At 37.6% G+C, this 21,445-nt stretch overlaps 1 protein-coding gene across 1 annotated transcript in view; it reads left to right on the forward strand.

Annotated features, from left to right (window-relative positions):
• The window catches only part of RNGTT (RNA guanylyltransferase and 5'-phosphatase), a 168,890-nt gene that overhangs the window by 127,734 nt on the left and 19,711 nt on the right, over nucleotides 1-21,445 (forward strand). Inside the window, exon 14 of the mRNA XM_058021363.1 lies at nucleotides 7,170-7,236. Within this exon, the coding sequence (XP_057877346.1) occupies nucleotides 7,170-7,236 (67 nt within the window). The remainder of the gene's footprint in view (nucleotides 1-7,169; nucleotides 7,237-21,445) is intronic.

A 21,445-nucleotide genomic window follows, 5' to 3' on the forward strand; every position in this document is an offset into this window, starting at 1 on the left:
GCAGCACATTGCAGTTTCCCCTCCCAGCTTAAGTGACCACAGAATAAAGGCAGAATATTCATCATGCTTGTAAAAGGACATCAGCTTCATCACATGGTTATGGTGGCCTTTCTGCTGTGTCATAGTGCTTTATTTGTCATCATGTGCTTTCGGGTCATCATATGCAATAATGACACAGTGGAATAATTTCTTTGTACAATTGAATACAAAATTTATGAAGTTATGTATGAAAGGAACCTTTATCCTCAAAGCTACACGTGAAGAACATTCAAGCAGTGTTTGAAAATACAGTTACTTAACTTACAGTGGTGTTACTTCTGTTGTCAGGGCTGCTGTTCATCTGTGTTCATGACTTCTGTCAGTCATGTCTGCCCAAAATGTGCAAATGCATCCAGATTGATTTTCAGAGACAGTTAAAAGCACATACAGAGCATATCAGTATAGTATTTATATATGCTTATCACACAAATGACACATAACTAATATTAATCCCCATTATATAGCTATTGTAAATATGGGAACTTAGACTGTCATTGTGGTGACATGGATTTTCCTAAAATTATATTCTGACTCTCCAATTTATATTCAAAACAGGGTGTTGCATTTTTGGCCCTAATCAATCATGGATCTGTACACTGAGGTGGTCTTAGCAATAAAGATGCAGATGTGCAGAAAGGTCAATAACCCAACTGGGTGTCAGGATATTTTTTCTTTCCATTTTGCTTCACAACTATTCCAGTTTTGGCACACATCTTCTCAGGATTGAAATCTTTTCACTACCAACCTCTGTGAAGAGTGCAAATCTGCCCACAGCATCAAAAGGATGAAGTTGTTGCATCAGTTCCCAGTGCCAGTGTAGCTGCTTTTTGCTGCTTCGGCCTGTAAAGTGGACGTAGTCTATGTGTTTTAATCCCTTTATCTCATCATCTCATCAGTGGAATTCCTCTTTAATAATTTCTCATAGAATGCGATCCCTCCAAGCAGACACCAAGGATGTTTCAGGTATCAATCCACTGTTTGTATAAACCAGAAAAAACCTGTCTGATCTGGAGAGAGTTCTTTCAGGTAAGAGAGCAGGCCGCAGCAGAAGCTGCCTCTCATCCTTTGCAGAAAGCAGTCAATTCCATCCATGTTGTCATTACAAGCAGAGACAGATGCACAGCATCAAGATGAGTTTTGGAAGTTACTGCAGTTTTGCATGCCCTCAAATACCTTTGTGATTATAAAATACAACAGTGAAGTTTTATTGCATCCAACAAAGCTTTGGTGGCAGGCTATAGCATTTACCAAACTCCTAAAAACAAACACAAACTTAGCTAGAGTGAAACTCCTCTAGGGTCAGGTGCTCGGGCGGCTGGTGAAACAGGCAAACCAGCAAGCATAAACCATTAGAGTTAAAGTATGAAACTGCTTGACTTATGTGGAGTACTGACCTACTCTTCAAACATACTGTTTGTCAAGTTAAATTTTATGATTGCTTAATAAAATACTGCAAGACATTATTTTTTGATAAATTGTCATCAGTTCTGGGATTTTGTGAGCGCTTTTGTTGAAATATAAAGAAGTTGAATGTTCTCTTTCCTAGGGCTAGTGAGTAACTGAAGCACTGCTGTGGGCAGCTCTGTGCCCACCACTGCCTGTTGCAGGGCAGCTTTCTTCCTGAGAAACCAGACACCCCAAGCCATATGTTTGTTCATTGGTCATTATTTTCCTTCCACACATTCCACCTTTCCAGTGCCAATTACCCCTTTTCAGCCCTCCTGCTGCATACACTGTGTTTTTCACTCCATACTCCCTGCTTTTCAAGCCGCTCTGACCCCTGTGCTCTTGGCAAGAGCTGCAGGTCTGTCTGTGTCCCTGCACAATGTGTGACCAGTCTTGCACTCACCAGAGCAAGCGCAGGAGCTGCTGCCTCGCTCAGGAGCAAATTACCGTGTTCAGCTAATTTGCAGTAACTTCCTCCTGTGAGAGGTAGAGGCTCCTGGCTCCTCCCTGCACCTTTATTTCTCTGCTGCTTTATGGAAGCATATGCTCCTTATGCTCTGCTCCTTTTTGGAAACCTCCTTCCATAATCTGCAGAGCAGTGTTAGGTAGCCTAGAGGCAAACTCACCGCTGCTTTGTGTATGAACCACTCAGAAGTTAATGTGTTCAGCTCTAGTTTGGGTGGTCCTCTTAGATAACCTGAGTGGATTTTCAAGGCAGCTTTTGAGTTGGAAGGGATGGGCATTTGGGGTACAGATCAAGCTGTAGTGGTGTCCTCAAGGTACACCTCCCCAAAAAAATGAAGGAACTCTTTGGCGCCTGCTTTTCTGCCTTCACAAAATACTACTTAAGGGCTGGAGCATTGGTGGCTTGGTGAGCAGTTCCTGAATTTTTTGTCAGTATTATCTTGAAATCACAGAATGGTTTGGGTTGAAAGGAACCTTCAAGGTCATAAAGTTCTAACTGCCTGCCATGGTTAGGGACACCACCCACTAGACCAGGTGGCTCAAAACCCTATCCATCCTAGTCTTGAACACTTCCAGGGATGGATTGCTTCTCTGTTCCAGTGTCTCACTACCCCCACAGGAAAGAATTTCTTCCTAATACCTAATCTAAATCTGCCTTGTTTCAGTTTAAAGCCATTTCCCCATGTCCTATCACGACAGACCCTTGTAAAAAGTTCCTCTCTAGCTCTGTTATTGTCCTTCCCCTTTAGATACTAAAGGGGTAATCCACCTTCATCTTAACATGTATTAGTAAGTTAGCAGGAACAGACAGTGTGTGGAGAAGAAGAAATGATCAGGCTTCTTTGAAACGTGCTGCCCTCATAAAGTCCACAGCCAAGGGTCAGTCCCATGGCCAGAGGCAGGAGGAGCAATAGTGCTGGCAATGTCCCAGCCCCCAGACAAGGTCAGCTGTGCTCAGGGAGGATGAACTCTCTGGTAGATCAGTTTCTGCTGCTCCCATTCTCTAATCCTTTGGTCTCCAGCCCAGAGCTCTACCCCAGTGCTTTCTAACCCAGAGGGCTGCTTTTTCACTCCATTATACCTTTCTCATCCCTTGTGTTCTACATCCCCTGCTGTCCCAACAGTGCCTTACTCCAAGTTTCTTTTTACCCAATTTCTTATCCTCTCCTGTGTTTATTTGCATTAACCACTGTCATTGTTGCCACCACACTTTTTGGCTCACCTGGCCTGACCGTGCCTACTCCTATTGTCAGCTTCCCCCACAAACAGCAGTACTTGGCTCCTGCAGCTTGGATTTTGAAAACATTGTGTGTGTTTATATCCCAGAAAAGACCAAATCTAGGGAAGTTTAGGGATAACTATGTAGCAGCATTTTCTTGGTACTGGGTGGGCCTTTAAGACCTTGATATTATGTTGTCAAAACTCTGAAATGGTTTGTCCTGACACTTTTGGGGTATTTATGTAGTTTGCATTGAAATATAACTCTGCAGCCCTAACATATTTGGCATATTGGGCTAGAGGTCTGCTCACTTGGGTGTATAGGAGAAGAAAGCATGGAGTGTTATGTAACATGGACAGCACATCTTAAAGAGCTACTGTTTCTTGGAGTCATGTTTCTTTCCTTCAATGTACAGAAAAAAATGGGAATTGTATGGATAATGTATTGAATGGAAGAGACTACAAATAAAATATATGACAGTCTGTAAGCGAGGCAACTTTGTATATTGCTACATATTCTTAAATAAAAATCAATAAAAATAATATGTGTTGAAGTGCCAGAAAGCATTTGTATTTCTGATTATTGTTCCTCATGATTTTAAGGTCGTTATTTGAAGTGACATTCAAAGGTAATAATTGTGCTGTGAAGCTGTCATCACTGTTTCATCGCCTGGTATTGATTTTAGCTGATTAAAAGTGATGTCCAACTTTTGTCAGGGTTTGGTGTTGAGTACTGCTGATGGTGTTTTAAGAGCAGAACTGTGCAATTGTTAAGCTAAGTAAGAAATAGAGTGACATTTAAAAGACAGCTTTGGCATAAAAGTGCTTCCCTGCCAACCCTGCTTACCATTGGGAAGCCTTTAAAGGCAAAGGGTAATTAGTTGAGAGTATTAGGAGAGAATATCTGTATCAATTGAGACACATTAATGTTTATAATCGAAAGTTAATTTTAGGTACTTAAAAGTACACTCTGGTATCGTGGTAAAGAACTCCAAAACCAGCTATGCATAGTTTGAACTTTCTGACTGGTGGGAGGTACATCTAAGTGTCATTTAGAGGTCAGTTGTGCTGAGTTTCTCTGGGTGAGATGGAGTTTGGCACATACTCCTCTCTGTTGCCCACTTCCTCAATGGCACATGGCTTTTTGGTACTACCACTGGTGGCTGCTGTGGTGATGGTAACACTCTTGCACTAGCTTGACTTATTCAGAGCCTCAGTGGTGACTCCTGTCACATCCTGCTTACTTCTCCTGGCTCTTCTGTGTGAGCTCAACCTCTGAAATAGAGAGATTATGCTACTAAGAAACACCCAGACTAAAAGAGCTTAGACTAGTGATGAGATTTGGGTATTTTTTTAATTGCTCAGACCACTTAGGGGCATAAAGCATGGATATTTCATATTGGGGCACTCATTTCAACCTTCTTGAGTTCTTAAGTGGAAACTGTTTTTGTGTTGGTGGTATAATTTTGAACTACAGAACTCAATAGGAATGTGCAAACTAGAGAAATACAGAATGCAACCTCTTATTTAAGGAAGAGAGAGCTACAAATAACTTCTAAACATTTTCCTAACATTGCATTAACATTGCTTTTTGAAGTGCCACGTGAGTACAAATAAAAAGGTGTAAGTAAATTACTTTTTAGCAGAGGCAGTGAAAGATGAATGAATAGTAATCAGCTTGTACTGTGTCAATATCAGTCTTATTAAGGAGGCCAAGTCTTGCAGTTCATTTGGAGCATACATCAGTGATAGCATCTTAAAACTGTGTAGACAGCTGGGCAGTCTCCTGGAAAGACCAGTCTTAAGGTTCCCTGGATGTTTGTTACTTCTAATTAAAGCAATCCTAAAGCCTTTGATTTTTAATAGTCCTGCATTTTTATTTGGTAAAGAAAACATGAAGTATAACCACATGGGAATTATCACACTGAATGTCCTGTCTTTTTTAAGGTCCCTTACTAGAAAAACAGCTAGTAGACTATCTTCTTTTCTGTCTTATGATAATTATGTGCAGTTGTTGCTTTAAGGTGCCTCTCTCTGAAATATGATGTCCTACCTTGAATTCTTTTGGTAGCCTCTTAAAACCTTTGCTGATTACTTCCCTTATGTTTCTTTCTATTTAGAAAACCATTAAATATTTTCTGATCTTGCTTTATAGCTCTAGGAGAAAGTTAGCTCAATATGCTGGATTTTCCAGTTTCAGACACCTGAGTTCTGAATAAATTTGGCTTACTGTGACTGAAAATGAGTTCAGTATGCTTATCCTGATGTACATATTATACCTTTGCTAAACCATTGCCTAACAATGTAAGTCTTTCTGGTGGAGACTGGCACACTGATAGGGAAAGGGAGGAATTCACTTTCCTGTCTGTACTGTGGCTGATGTGGTCTGATCCTTACTGGTCTCTTCTTTTTTGGGGTATTTCTGTCAGTGCACTGGAAACTTTTGTATACCATATCTAATTACAGAAAGGTTTTTGCAGAGTGATAGTTCAACACCTCTTCTTACTTAACTGTTTTATGTGCGTGAATCTTTTGACTTTGTAATTTTGCTGAGTCCCACCAGTTCCCACTGTTGGTCAATCAGTTTAAAGTCATATATATCACATGGTTGTCAGAACTGGGAAGAATCAGGGTCATACTAAGGTATGTACATTCTGTGGGCTCAAAATTATTTGTTGCCATCTAAGTGGCTGTTTTCTTTTGTTTGTGAAAACAGGCCTAGCAATGGTGAGAAATGAGTTGAAAATGACAGGTGGCTTAGTTATTAAAAAAAAACCCTCAGTATTAATTATGTGTGTGTGTGTGTGTATATATATATATATATATATATATATATATATATGCTTAATAATGTAAGAAAGAGATACCTCAATGTCATCACTTCATCACTTTAACTGACTGATGCATACAGTTATACTTATTTCTCACTATTTAATTTAATTCTTTTGTGAGGCCCTATTGCTAGAGGGAATGGGATGTAAAATTGAAAGAAAATAGAAAATAACCAGCATTTAATGAAAACTTGGGGCTACTGAGGTGTATGATGGGTTTTCAATGTCCCTGTTAATCAAAACAGAAACTCTTTCCAGGGTTTGTAACCAAAAACTTTCTCATTATTATGAAGAACCTGTATTTCAGTGCAATGCTTATGAGGCTTTAAAATGGAGGGAATGATTGCTGGGCCTTTGCATAGCAAGAGGAACATTGTAATTATGTAGTCAGAACAGAACAGTGCTCTCCTGCCCTTTTTGCTGGCCAGTGATGTTCTTGTCAGCCTGTTTGTAACAGCAGTGCCCTAACGCTCCTCTGGAATTTGGAGTTTATGTAGTGATAACATTGACTTGCACAATATCTGCAGAAATCAAACCCTTTTCCAGAAGTATGAACAGGCATTTGAGACACTTATCCAACTGTCCCTCTGGATCTTGGTGGTGTATGCAACAACTTTATTAAGACTTGAAGAGAACAGTAAGCTCGAGCTGTATCTGGGGCTCTTTTTATTTAGCAAACCATTAGGCAATGTTACAGAGATTCTCTCATATTTTTCTACTTGTAGTGACATCATTTTTGTATTACTGTGCATACTTTTATGTGCCCTAATCTGTTATAACTCTTGGGCTTGCTGCTCTGAATGTGTGTTTATAATTCTTTTTCTCTTGCTCTCTCTTTGTCTCTAATGGTTTCTAATAAAAAGTAAAAGCTCATACCTGCCATTCTCCCACATTACTGAGTGGCATCCATCACAAAGAAGCCTATGAAATGATTTTTTTGAAGACCTGCTTGGAACATAAACACAAATTACTGGTGTGCATCCATCTTTAATGCAAATTTTCCTTTTTTGTAGTAGCTCACACAGAATTTTGTAACCAGATTTGCAAGGGTAGCTCTTGCTATCGTGGTAAAGATTGGTGCCCTGCTAGGGTTTGGTAACAATTACTGCAGATGCAGAAGAAACTTATGGATGTAAAGTGATATCTTAAAAGATTCTTTTCATTTTTTAGGCTACTCACCCAGAATGTTGGTCTTCTTTATGTTGGAAACTTTGACAGACCTTTTGCACAAATTAAGGTATGAATAATAAGCTGGGGGGAAGGGGGCTGTTTCAATTATTTCATTTCTGTATGATTTAGAGAACTTCAGGACTTCAAGTTATCAATATAGCTTCAGGAAAAACAATGGGAAATAGTGCTGCTTTGGTTATGTTTACAATATTCTGGATTTGCTTTTGGTTTAATCTGTACTCTTAACTTGTCAAAGAAGTTTAGTGTTTCCAATCATCTTCTGATTAATTTTGACTCTGGTTTAATTACCAGAAGGTTTTCTTGTCAGAGATATTTCAAAGCAAAGCTACTTTTGAAGCCCTGTAGTTCTTTAAGTGATCCTTGACAGGGAAGGCACTGCAGTAAAAAGCACAGATTGTTTTCCCAGTATTATTAGATTTATTATGAAAGACTCATACAATTGCTGGAAAATAATTTGCTTTTTATGACTTACTGTTTCTTTTTCTTCAGAGGACCTATAATAGCTTCCTGTTTCTAATTGCCAGTTGCTAATTAGTTATTGCCATGTCACTTGCAAACAAAAATGTTCTACAAGTATATATGGACTGATTGTGATGAGTGTCATTGCTATTTTCCTTAGAACAAAGAGAGGGAGGCATTAGCATGTCATCCATTACACTGCAATGTGGAAATGTGTTATCTGTTTCAGAATGCTGAAATGTTCCCATGTCTTAGATGATACCTGTAATTATTACATATTTTGCTACTCTTGGCTGCATTGTTCCCTCCATCATGTGTATATGCTTGTGCTTCAGAATTTTAAAAACCCTATTTTAGTTTTATATCAAAATGAAACTTAATTTTGAAAACTCAGATGTGTTCTTTTGCCATCCCTAATTATGTTACTAAACAGTATTCCCAACTGTATCTAGCAAATACATTTTACAATTTAAACCTTAATACTGTATTAAAAGTATTTTAAAATAAGAAATGCATGCTTTTCATCTTCCTATTTCCCTTTCATTCATCTCCCCAGTTCCTACGTGTGTATTATTCAGTTTGGCTAATAACCAAACAATTAAAATGTTACTTGCATGAAACAGCTTGTTAGAAGTTTCTTCAAAAATAACCTTGTATACTTTTGTTGATACCTCTTCAGACCTGTGCTTCTTTAAAAGCTTTATAAGAGTTAACTGTTCTCCTGTTCTAAACGAGGATCCTTTCTGCCTGCTCCAGCTGCTTATAAGAATATTAAGTAGCAAAATGGATTTTTTTTTCCCATGGCTGGGAAGAGTTTAAGTTCCCTGGGTGGAAGTGAGAGAGAAGAGGTGAATACCCCATTAGTTTTCTGCTGCTTGCAGTCAGCAGTGGTACCCCTCCTAATACTTTGGGCCAAGGAGAGGCCCTTGTGCTCACAGGAGAGCTGCAGAGATGCTGTACAGGATCCAGCTGCAGGACTGGGTGGCAGGCCACTTGCAAATGCTTAGGGAAAGAGGGCACTAACAGGACAAAGACAGAGCATGCTGACAGCTTCCTGCAGTTGGCATGCAGCATCATTTCTGCTGGAAGTGGTACCTGCATCCTGGTGCCTAATAACTCACCTGGACTTCCCTCCCTCAGTGTGCTTGAGGATTTTCCACTAAATTTTCAACATACAAAGCCATACTATCATTGTGAGTTAAGGTATTAGTTTATATCTTTTGAATCTATTGCCAAATTATTCTTTTTGGTTCAACCTAGCCCTTATATCAAGAGAAGTGATGAGCAGCCATTCTCTATTCCTGATCTTTATCATCCCCTCCACGTTACCCAGTCTTGCACCCTCCAGACCACAGGAACTTAATTTATTTAGTTGCTCCTGAAATCCTACCTGTATCTCTGATCAATTTTGTATTTTGCATACCCTTCTGTATTTCTATGTTGTTTTTTTTTAGAATAGGGGATGGCATACTGTTGAAGATATGGGCACAATAGCGTTTTTTTTTGTGTCTGCAGTTCTTTATACATGGGACCATGCTTGGTAAATACCTGACGTACAGTTAATTTGAGTAAGTTAATACTGGACTTTCTGGTAATATATAACTCGTGTAGTCTCATCCTAAATGTTGCATTTGCCACAGAATAGGTTAAGTGGATAATCAGAATAAATTTCAGTTGCTGCCTTTGAAAAACAAAGCCTATTTTCCACTTAATTACTGGAGATTACAATGATAAGTTTGAATAAGCAAATCCCACAAGATGCACTCTATAAAATATAACTTATTTTTGGAGCTATAGGGATGTATATGGATGTATGTTTGCACACTGTTGCTTTGCTTTGCTTTGCTTTACTTTGCTCTGCTTCTGGTGCTAAAAACAATGCTGCAGTGGTGAGCTGATTGGTGTGGATTATTATTACCTTGAACTGGGAAATGGCATGTAGTTAACAAAGACAAAAAGCTTTTGAAATTGAAGCTTCTCTCTGATTGCTTGAGATTCTAGATTGGTTTTTGCTGCATGGCAACAGGAGGAACTGGTATAGAGTGATGGTGTCACACCTTTATAGAGATCTTCAACACCAAAAAAAGAAAAAGGGAGTAATAACTCACACTGAGAGTTTGTGGTGCAAAAAGAAGTTTATGTACTCTGGAGATGTACGATGGTCTTTCATAACTGTTGACACAGGTTTCTTTCATTCTGCCCCCAGCACTTCTTCAGGTGTTTAATATGCTGTTGCTAATGATCCCATCAGTTAAAAGACCAGGGAACTACGTATGGTCCTTGAATATATATAAGGCAGAGTTTCTATAACCTTTTAGTTCAAATATGCTTTTACACACTGTGTGATAGATTGGTCCCTCTTGTTGTATAAATTACCCACTCATGTTCATTTTCAAACATCCCAAGTATTACGTATTCTATTAAGACACAGCATTTTTTGCCAAATATATGCATTAAGGAATGCCCCAAACCACTACAGTCCTCTGCCAGTGTAGATTTATTACTCAAAGTGGACCATTATTAGACAGCAGTACTTCCAGTGCATTTTAGTGTACTTTCAGTTGGACAAGTCAGAATGTTACCAGGTCTTTGAAATATTCATAATAACATATAAACTCATATATACTAGTCATGTATAGTGCTCATATATTCATGTTTCAGTTTATATGCATTTACAAAAGTGCAAAAAGAAAAGCTCCTTATCAAAGTATCCCTTCCCAAAAGGAAAACACATTTGACTTTCCAAAACTGCAGGAGATAATTGTAGCAATGTCTTTGATGATGAAGAACTGTAGATGGTGATTCTGGGAAAAGAGTTTGAAATAGTAATGTCTCTTCTAGGATGATTTTTCCAAGTCTTTCTTTCTTATATCAATAATTCATTAATATATATTAATATTTATAATGTTTCTGAGACATAGCTGAACTGATAAGATTAACTGAAATTACCTGATCCTCCTCCTCAACTTGCTTTCAGTGGTATCAGTAGTTGTGCGTGATAGGTGTTGGATATCTGTACTTCATTATGCAAGAGAAATGTGAATCATTCACTCCTGGAGCTTTTGAATCTTGCATCTGGTAGCAGATGGATAGAAGAAATGGGGAAAAAGAGTTTTCCTGGCTAGAGGGATCTGCCTGGAACTTAACTCTTCTAATAATCTGCTAGTTCATTGGTATTGTGAGATTTTTTGTGTCGCTATTTTGAACAGAGTTTATCATAGAACATTTACATTTTTGCACAGTGTTTATGATTGCTCTTGTTCTAGGGTAATATTTAGTGAGTTTCAGTAAGTTCAGTGACTTGTATAAATGATGACTGTTTCAGTTAGCTTATGAGACAATTAATTATTTCAAAATTCTGCTATGGTAACGGCTTCTAATTTTTTTCCCAAGGGGAATGTGCTTTAAAGTTATATTGAAGGAATCAATTTAATAGAGGCTAGTTACTTTTAAAAATTGAATTTTGTTTCTAAATAAAATTATTCTAAGTTATTGTTTCATTCCAACATCCATTCAATGGTATTGTAGAATAGTTTCACCATAGATGTTGGCTTTCAGTATCTTCTCCCATTTAAGGTATGTTAGTAGTAGTAATAGTGGTGGTTACTGTCACTTCTGCTTTCTTTCAAAGATGTCTGGAGCAATGCAATGGTTTGCAGCTTTCTTTGGATCTTAAGTGGTTTAGGACCAGTGGTTTTCTTATTTATTAAACACCTCTTGAAAATTTGATGTAATGAAAAAGGTTTCTGTAAGTAATAATCTTGATCAAGAAGGTAAAGTATTGTCATCAGCTGGAATTAACTGGCAAGCTTTCTTTTTATATTTCTTTTATATTTTTTCCCTAAATATTGTTAGTATTTTTTTTGCTAACAGGGATGCTATTAAAGCAAAAACTTTATCATAGAAATTTTGTGTTTAATAGACGTAACTAAATCTATTGTCTCAGTATACATAATAATTGCCCAATGGAAGGGGATGTTACTGGGGTTTTATGACACATTGTTTTTAAACTTGAGAGTTGATCAATAGATTACAATGAAAACCTAGCTACACTATATGCAGTAATTATATCTATAAAGAAAATCATACTGCTTGATCAATGTATTAGGATTGTCAGTTTTTGTGGTTCAGTTCCTAGTAGCTTCAGGGGTTAGGGGAAATGGTTCAGTACACTGTGTTCTCCATTATTAATAAGTCATGAGGCTTCTGGCAGTCTTTACTATGAGCTAATGACTAGTTTCATTTTTTGGCTTTCTTAGCACATTAAATTACCATTTAAATAAAGATTAATTACTACTGCTTTATTTTTAGTATTTTAAGAGTAGTTATTAAAAGTTTCATAGTAACTACTACTTTATTCAAAATAGAATTGTTCGATTTGATAGAATATGAGGACAGTTATATTGAAAAGAATATTTTGAAAATAATAATGTGTTGTTAGTATTTTGTTTTTTATTATAGGATCCCAGTGGAAAGATTCTGAGTTTTAAGTTTGCTTCTGGGGAATTTGCTGCTGTGGTTACACAGTCTTGCTGTCAAGGACTAGCAAGGAATCAAGATCTCTGCTCTGACCTGCACGTCAATAGCCCTAATCTGTGATTTTATTAAACTTGAGAACAGTGTTGTTGATTGCTGAGACAGCTAAGCTGACCACCTGCACTCCAGAATTGTAGTTTGGTTCTAAGCTATTATTTGTCCAGCTGCCTCATTTTCCCTCAGCAAATACACTTTTAACTTAAAACATGTTAAAGCATTATAAAGTTCTGCCAGAGAGAGGCCTTACAGCAGGTAATCATCCCAAAATAATTTCTTTGATCATATCAAATCAGAACCTGTAGACTCTCCAGATACAAATCCATCTACCTTCACTTTAAGATCTGCAGGCAATAGCTCAGCGCCTCAGATAATTTACAGTAATGTTCCCATGAGCTGAACCATGAGCTGAAACCTCATGAACGTAGCTGCCTTACCTTTGTCCAAACACCTGGGATGAACTGATGTCTCAGAACCAGGTCAGACATAATTCATGGCTCCTGCAGCAATGTGAAACCTCTGTAGCTGATTACTGAAATGATTGGCCACAATTTACCAAACAATCCTTTCCTGAAGAAGAGGGAACAGGAATGAATTTATGGTCTCGCTGTTCTTAAGAGGTTATTTTTTTAAGGTAGGATAAACTGCTGATTTCTCAACTGAAGCTAGCATGTTTTTCTTCCCTGAGTGATAATGGCTTCTACTAGGAATGAGTGATCCCAAAGCTTGGGATACCCTTGTTTAGGGTACAGCACTTCAGACCACTCCAAATGTAGAGAGAGGATTAGTCCAACTTTCACCATGCAATAAATTGCTGTCCAGACACAGCTCCATAGTAGCAGTGTGGTCTGTAAAGTTTTTTAGCAAAAAATGTTTAAAAGTTTTCCTTTTGAACCTGCTGACAGCCACTAAGAGTACGTTGCTGTCTTAATTTTTTGATGCTTTGCTTACTGGACTTTCATACATAATCACAGAGATTTTTGTGTCCACTACCAGAGCAAATAGTAGAGCAAAAGAATTTCTCATTTATCATGGTCAAGTCATACCCTGAATTTTGTTTTTGTAGTCTATCTCCCCTTCTTACTGTTTTGTGCTGTTACTGTGTTTTATGTGATGTGAAATACCATAGAATATGACCTAGGGAAATCATGTCTTCAGCTTGAAGATGGTATAGCCCTAGAATCTCTGAAGTGAGGTGTTCCTGAGAAAACAGAAGTGCTGATTTATCTCTAAGTGTTTGGTTCTGGTTGTTCACATTGAAGACAAGTAATTTCAAACTGAAAGAGACATCACTAGCTTGAACAGTGGCCTGTCAAATTAAAGACAAATAGCTGTAACCTTCGTTAGCTTAGCAAGATAGTGTCAGAGAAGGATTGTTTCATCTTCTTATTACCAGAGTTAACATGGACAGTGAGGGGAAGAAAAATGTGAGAAAATTATTTTTAGCTAGGAAAGTAATGATAGGACAGCAAATGTGTTATCCTGGACAGAAATAATTTTGTTCTGAAAGCTGAGGAATGTTTTCAGAGCTACAGATCTGTATCCAACCTCCACTAGGAACAAATACCTTGAAAATACCTTGACAGTTTTGAGAAGGAATGTGATAATTACATTATTTGGTAATTGTGAAAGAAGATAAATCCAGGTAATCTGAGTCCCTACATTTCATTAAACATAGTCACTCTAAATTAAAACACACAGGATGAAGATAAAGCTGTATAATCTGCCTCTACTGAAGTTCAAACTGCATCTTTAGGACAAAGTAATCAACATTAATTATATATACTTATTACTGTTAACAGTCTTCCAAGAGAACTGGTGGGTGGCTCTTACGTTTTATAGAGTGTTGTGGGATGTTACAGCAGGATTTTCATATCCTCTTGCTACTTGCTTCTTCCAGAAGCTGTACTGGGCATCGTTGGAAATGCTAGTATTGGGCTGTTGAGAAACCATGGAAGGAAATCCTTCTCTTTGTTTTTATTATTCTGTCTTTTGTGGTAACCACCTATACTTGTGTGTCATGCAGAAGTCAACACATGGAAACAGTTTTAGCACCAGAACATAAAAAAATAGGGCTGATGGAGAGATAATATGTCAAAATAAATTTCTCATTATAGTGGGGATTTAGGATTTTGTCCGAATGTTTATTGGTAGAATGACAACGTACACTCTTGTGGGAAGTCTGTATGGGTCAGTGCACTTCCAACTCATGGGAAGTCATACAATGCTGAGATAATTCCTTCTGGAGACTGAACCTGTCCTTCTCCACTCCTTCCTTTGTTCTGCACTATTTCCACATCATTGACCCACAGTACTGGGTCAAATTCAGCGTCTATTTTTTTTTTATCTTCAGGGTTCTCTGAGATACATGAAAAGTTACCTGGCATAGGGTTGTGGACTGTGTTTGCCTTTGGCAGGAATGATGAAAAGTTTTACATTAAAGATAAAGTTAATAATTTTCAGCAGCAAGGTGGTTTTCAGGAGAACACCGTAGGACTTGGAGTGAACTTGGTGGAACCTAGAGTACTTAGACATCTTGGAATCTTCTGTCCCAAGCTCAAAATGCCTTTCTTTGTGTCCTAAACAATAATCTGAACATATTCAATAACTGAATTCTGAATACATGAGAGCAGTAACAGAATCCATGGGAGGTTCTGCCCTACCCTCACAGTTGATATCTTGTAAAGAAGGTGAGGGAGGTGCTAGGGAGAATGTAGTGAACAAACTGCAAGTTAGAAAATGTAAGGTGCTAGCAAAAAATCACCAACTGCTCATTCCTAAATTACATGTTTGTTAAAGGTAGAGAATTTAGCTCATTTTGAAAAAAAGGCACTTTTGAACTACTACTTTGAGAATTAATTAGGAAAGAAAAAAGCATATGACTTAATTCTTTATCCCTTGATTTCTTCCTTACCTTTCTCTACATCTTGACATTGTTTGTTGCAGCTTTTCTCAATCATATTTGCTTCACTTAAGGGCAAGAGGTCCTGACTGCCTGTGTGTTTCTACAGATCCTGGAATATTAGAGCTCTCAGTCCTGCCTAGGAGTGTTAGACACCAATAATAGAAATAAATATTAATATATTATATATTTGCATTTATATTACAGTAAAAGTCAGTGGACATATTTATTCTCTGCAGACATATTAAAGAGCAAAAATAAAATGCTTTTTAAAAAAATCCAGCCTTAGAACTGGTGATGTAAACAGAAAGAGAATAACTATAAAATCTGCATTAGCACTGCTAAAACTGAAGCAGTGATTCTGTATGCTGTCACAATTGCTGCCCTTAAGAACAAAATGTTAATGAGCTATAATTTATAAATTCACTCTCTTCTGATGGATCAGGCCCCATTTTGCTTTTTGTTATGATTAAAGCTATGAATTCATTTGAAAAAATTGTTCTCTGTAAAGCATGCAGTGTTCTATAGAAGTCCACAGAATTAGGAGTATTACCTCTGCAGTTTCCTCTTGTTGCTGCGAGAAACATAGAATAATTGTTTTTGGTTTAGGAATATGATTTTTGTTGAGGTTTTTTGTTGAATTTTTGGGTTTTTGGGGGCAGGTTTTGTTATTTCAGCTCCTAGTAGTGTTTTTTGAAAAGAAATCCAAGTTTGTTCTTGGCAAGCATGGGGTGAATTAAGCCTTCTGGAAAGGTTAAAAAAATAGTTTAATTGATTTTAGGTCTCAATTTATTGGGTATTTTTTGTTGTTTTCTATTTACCTCTATGTTAACTCTGCAGAGAAAAAAAAAAAAAGCCTTCAAATGCTTTTCATGAGTATTGTAAAAACAAACAGATTGCAGTTTTTTCAAGCCTTCCATTTTCTTGGGCTTACAAATGCATCTTAGCCATACAAAATCATTATGATCATACCTCGTTTCTCAAAAAGCTTAGAAAAACAAGTGCTCAGAAAGGAACCTCAGCAAGTTCAGTAGCAGCAGATTCCGAGCTGTGCACCAGGGGCAGAGTGAGCTGGTGCCTTGGAGTGGCTGCACAGCAGCTCTGCAGAGCAGCACTGAAGGTCCCAGTGCCACAGGCTGAGCTGAGCCAGCCACGAGCAGTGGCCCTGGGAAAGGCCAAGCACACCTTGGGCTGTCTTAGCCAGGGCATTGCCAGCAGCCCAAGGAAGGTCCCTGTTCTCTGCTCAAGTGTTTCTGAGAGATGCCTGGGGTAACTGCGCAGCTCTGGGCTCCCTGGGGCAGGAGAAGGCACCCCTCTGGAGTGACCTCTGCGGGGGTCATGGTGAAGGGAAAAGCATATGGCCTGCATGGAGAGGTTAAAGAAATAGGGTTTGCTTAGGAGAGAGGGGTAAAGGGGGCACTCATTGCAATCCTCCTTCATCTGAAGTGAGATTGCAGAAAAAAGGAAAGTCAGACACTTCTCAGAGGTGCCTGGGGAAGGATGAGCAGGAAAATTCCAGTTGGATGTAAGAAAAAATTTGCATTGAAGTTGGTGGCGCACAGCAGCAGGTTTCCTGAAGACACTGTAAAACCTCTGTCTGTGGAGGTGTTCAAAGTTTAACTGGAAGAGACCCTGAGCAACCTGACTCATCTTTGAAGTTACCCAGCCTAGATCAGGAGGCTGGATTGGGTGTTGGCTGGGTGTCCCTTCTGACCTGAATTTTTCAGGTTCTGTGGCACATTAAAGTATAAGCAGTCACTGCTGTGAAACTTAACTAGTTCATAAGGATATATTATGGGAAACCTTAGAGTTGGATGTTTGTGAACCTCTGCTGTTACTGATTGAATAGCATACATTAATTAATTTCAGCATGCAGTATTCCCGTCAGTTCTTCCTTCTTATCTTTTCCGATGGCTGTGACCACAGCTTGCATTATACAAGGCTTTCAGTACTTCCATTCTCAGTATCTTGGGATCTTTCTTGTTATATGTTTACCTTGAAAGTGTCTTTTTTTCTCATAACACAAAAAATACAAAAAGATGCACTCTTTTTCCATTAAGAGTTAGAATTGCATTATATTCCAGAGATCCTATGGTCCTCTTTCGAAGAACATGCTGTGTTTTCTTCACTAAAATGTTTATTTAGAAGAAGAAAGATGGGTGTTTTACTTTGAAGTCATTCTGCAGCTGTTTCCCCATAATGACAGTATGGATTTTTTAATGGAGTATGCGGTATATGTTGAAAATAAAGCATCTCTGTCTTAATCTAAAAATTTGTGAGTCTAACTGGAGCTGAGAGAAGCTGGTCTTCTTAGGAATGTGTCTAAAACTCAAGAGGTTTATAGATTGTTCAGAGCCATATAACTAATTTAAAAAGAAATATAGCAAAGAAGAAAAGAAATTGAAAGTGGCAGCAATAGCTAGATTAGGAGCAAAGCTCAGGAGTAAAGGGCTGGAAGAAGAGCTGCCTGTGAGTAGCTGCTGGATGTAAATGAGCCAAGAGACTTTGTAAATGTGTCAAATGGCTTGTAAGTGTTGTGCATTAGTAAGGGAAGAGGGTGTGCAACAGCATTACAATACAGGATACCTGAGGAAACAACACTTGCATATATGCTGGGCCGTCAGTCAGGCTATCTAACATTCATACCTTCCCTTCCCCTACAGTCTTGTCTGTGGCCCCTGTTCCAGCAGCAACCCCCTTGAAAAAGCCTCTTGTAAAAGCCTCCAGAACTAATCCCTGAGACCAATATAATTTCTTCTTCAGTGGTTTTGGTTGGGGTACTTTTGTCATACTATCCACAAGATTAAGCCAAAGATCATTTTTTATCACATTAGAGATGTTTGATTTGGAGATTCCCATTTCCTCTTGTTTGATAAGTCATGAGATTAGGGGTGTTTGGTTTTTATTTTTTGTGGTTTTTTTTTTTTTTTTTTTTTTTTTTGTCTCAGCATTCCTTCTTGAATTCATTTGCTTTCTTACCTTACTGGTAATTTTCCAAGTATTTACCAGTGACCCCCTACAGATTCCATTCTGAGAGGTACAGTCAAACAGAAAACTGGATTTTCAAAATGGTAAAGAGATTGCTCTTATGGTAGCTTTCCTGTGGCCAGCGGTATGGAAACATACTGTGATAAATGTGAGCATTAGAACATGCAGATTATGTCTCATTATAATATCACATTAATAGACCGTTTATTTTCCACTTTGAAAAGATGGCAAAACAAAAGGCTTAAGCTCTGTTTCTGAACCATAAAGTTATTGCTCACTACCAGCTAAAAATTGCTGTGAAAGATCCTGGAAATGAAGGGTTTGTTTTAGCAATAGATGAGCATAGATATTGCAGATATTTCTCATCTGCTTTGCCTTGAGCCTTCGTACTTGCCACAGTGGAATAACTGATCAAGTCATTGTAAAACTGCCAGATTTCTTGTGCTGTAGTGCAAGTTGTGCTTTGCTATTGTCCTTGTCCTCTTTGTCACATTGTTATTTCACAAGCTTCAGTGTTTGAGAGTGTTCTGGCTCCTATACATGGGTGATTTGGGGTTGGCAGCGTCTTTTGTTTTGCTTTCTTATGTTTTACAAAAATCATCTGGCAGAGAGAATGATTTGTCCATGATGATTTTAAGCTCTTGAACATGGTAATTTGTTGCTGCAGCTGTTCTTCTGTTATAACTGCATTGTCAAACCTGGTTTGGGTGTGCCTCTGCACATAGAGAGTGTAATTTGTTCTGAATAATTGAGGATACCTTGATGACAGCAGCTGTTTATGGGGCCAGCTCCTATGCTTGAGTGAGTGGCAGTAGGGACTGTTTTTTCCTTTGATGTAGACATCCCCACGCTTAGTTTCCATAAATGTGATTGCATTTGCATTTTCTTTTGACTAGAATATAATACTCAGACAGTATGGCAGTGTGCTCAAGTTTCTAGGAGTTTTAGGCAATTTAGGAAACTTATTGTAGATAATTGTCTTCTCAGAAAAAGTAGTGCCCTAAATTTGTATGTCATTATTGTTTTCATCAAAAAATACTCATCTCATACCCTGTCTGTGATCATAATTGTTCTTTATAAATCTGTTCTGAATTTTGAAATAAGTTATTCATCTTTTATTTTCTATTAGAGGCTTTTGTTGGTAGTGGAGCAAACAAAATAAAGGCAGTGGGATGGATAACAGTCAAAGAGAAAGAATAAATAAAAAAGTAGATTCTAAGTAAAATTATAAATGTCAGACTCTATGAGAAATTAATTCTAATTGAAAGGGACAACAAAAGATGTTTTAGGCATTTTTACAATTTCTTAGTTGTTTATTGTTTTAAAAAATGAGAACATCAGCCAAGATCAGGCTTGAGGGGGGAGAAAGAAAGCAAATTGTTACTGTACAGTTTATAGGCAGAGAGTATCTAAATTTATTAGGCTTTTTAGAGGTGAATTATTTTGAACTGAACAAATGAGGTTGAACTTGATAAATGAGCTTGAACTTGTAGTACCTTTGCGAAATGCAGATGATAATGTCTTTAAAATAAATTACTCATGAATAAATCAAGATGTTGAAGTTGCAAAAGGTGAGAGATGGTATAATAGGGAAATTCTTAGACTAGGAAATTGTTTCTGAGACCTTTCTTTATAGTATATGTAAAATGAATAGTGAATATCATGAATGAGAAATATTTTAAATGTCAGATACTGATAACATTGGCGAAAAAGCAGTTGATGGCAAAAATTATTGTATTGAGAGGTACTGTGCTGGTTTAGGGCTAGTAAAAGGCAAATGCAGATTAAATTTAGATAAATGAAGAAGAATAGAATTGCAAACAATAACACAGAAGGTAGAAGAAATACCAAATGAGATAATTATGCAGGATATCAGCCTTGAAAGGAAACGGGGTTGTAGATAATATCCTGTCTAATTAGAATACCTATAAAGAAGGTCATGTGATCTAATTTCAGCCACCATAGACCCTGCAGGCTCCTTGTGTAGGTGGTGGAAAACAGTGGAATCCAAGGGTGAGCCTGGGATACTCTAAAAAAGTGCCTGATGGTTGCCCCACTGAATCTTTCAATCACTTTCTAGAGGTGCCAGCCTCTCTCTGTGAATTACATATAGAAACTAGCTGAATTTTAAGTAACTAATATAATGCCATAAATACTTTTCTTGCCTTTCTCTCTGGACTTCTCTAAGTATGAGATTAAAGGCTGGAGTAAAACCACATTCTTATTGTACATCTGTTGTAACTGGAAGTTAGCGTTTCCAGTACAGTATTCACCACAGACAAGTCCCATAGCTCAGTTGTCACTCCAGCTACTGGTAATTGATTTTCAGATATCTGTTTTTTCACCACTTTTCTCCTATAATAGAAGTCTTAAAAACCAGGTAAGTCCTGCAAGTTTAGGGTCTGTTAGGGCTCTGATGAAAAAGTTGGTGGCTCTTAGAGAAGGTTAGCAAATAAGGAGGAAGATTTTCTAAATAAGGAGGAAGATAATCTAAACTAGATTATGCCCATGAAAGACTGGCCTGTAGGGGAAAAGATGAGATTTCATACTAGTAAAAGTAGAAGGATGCTGATCTACTCAAGGAAATGATAAATAGCACTTGTAAAATTCAAAAAATGTCCTTGATATCTACAAAGCACTAATCCTAGGGGAAAATGAAGCTGTACATAAACAGTAAATCAGGTAAGATTATTTCCTTTTGAATTGTTAATTTGTTTCTCTATTTATGTCATTTACACTAAAATATATAAATTCTTTGTTCATCAAATTTGGTTTCACAGTTAATATTGCAAGGGTCACATATACCTTTCCTTGGCAGTTTTCCAGAATGATTATAGGATTGGTAAAGTTTCACTTTTGAGAGAGAAATATATATTGAAACTCAATTGACTAATGGTGGTGCAATATCTTGTTATGTAATAGTCAACAAAACCATTATTCATTTACTTTTTATTTGACAGTAGTAAAGCCACTGCAGTTTTATCTTTCTAGCATAAAGTGAGAATGAAAGTGAAGAACAACAGAACTCAGCGGTGCTATTATATTTCAGCAAATTGAAGTTTTCAAACTGCCACTTCTGATTCTCTCCAAACGAAAAAAGGTTGATTGTAGAGACAATAGCAGATTATATCTTCAGGGAAAATAGTTCTGAAATATTTGAAAAGATCAGAAATGTGGCAGCATTGTTAGAACCGTTGTGCAGAGACTTTATTTGTATTGCTGAGAACTGTAGATGTTTTCATTTACTGGGAAGGGAACTGTAACTACGCAATATTGCTTTTTATGTTACTAACTTCAGTGAGTTACTGTTTAATTGGTATACAGAAAAATTTCTGCCAGTGAGTTTACAACCAAATGCTGTAATGAAATGTCA

The sequence above is a fragment of the Melospiza georgiana genome, chromosome 3 (assembly GCF_028018845.1).
Source record: "Melospiza georgiana isolate bMelGeo1 chromosome 3, bMelGeo1.pri, whole genome shotgun sequence".
Taxonomy (NCBI): Eukaryota; Metazoa; Chordata; class Aves; order Passeriformes; family Passerellidae; genus Melospiza; species Melospiza georgiana.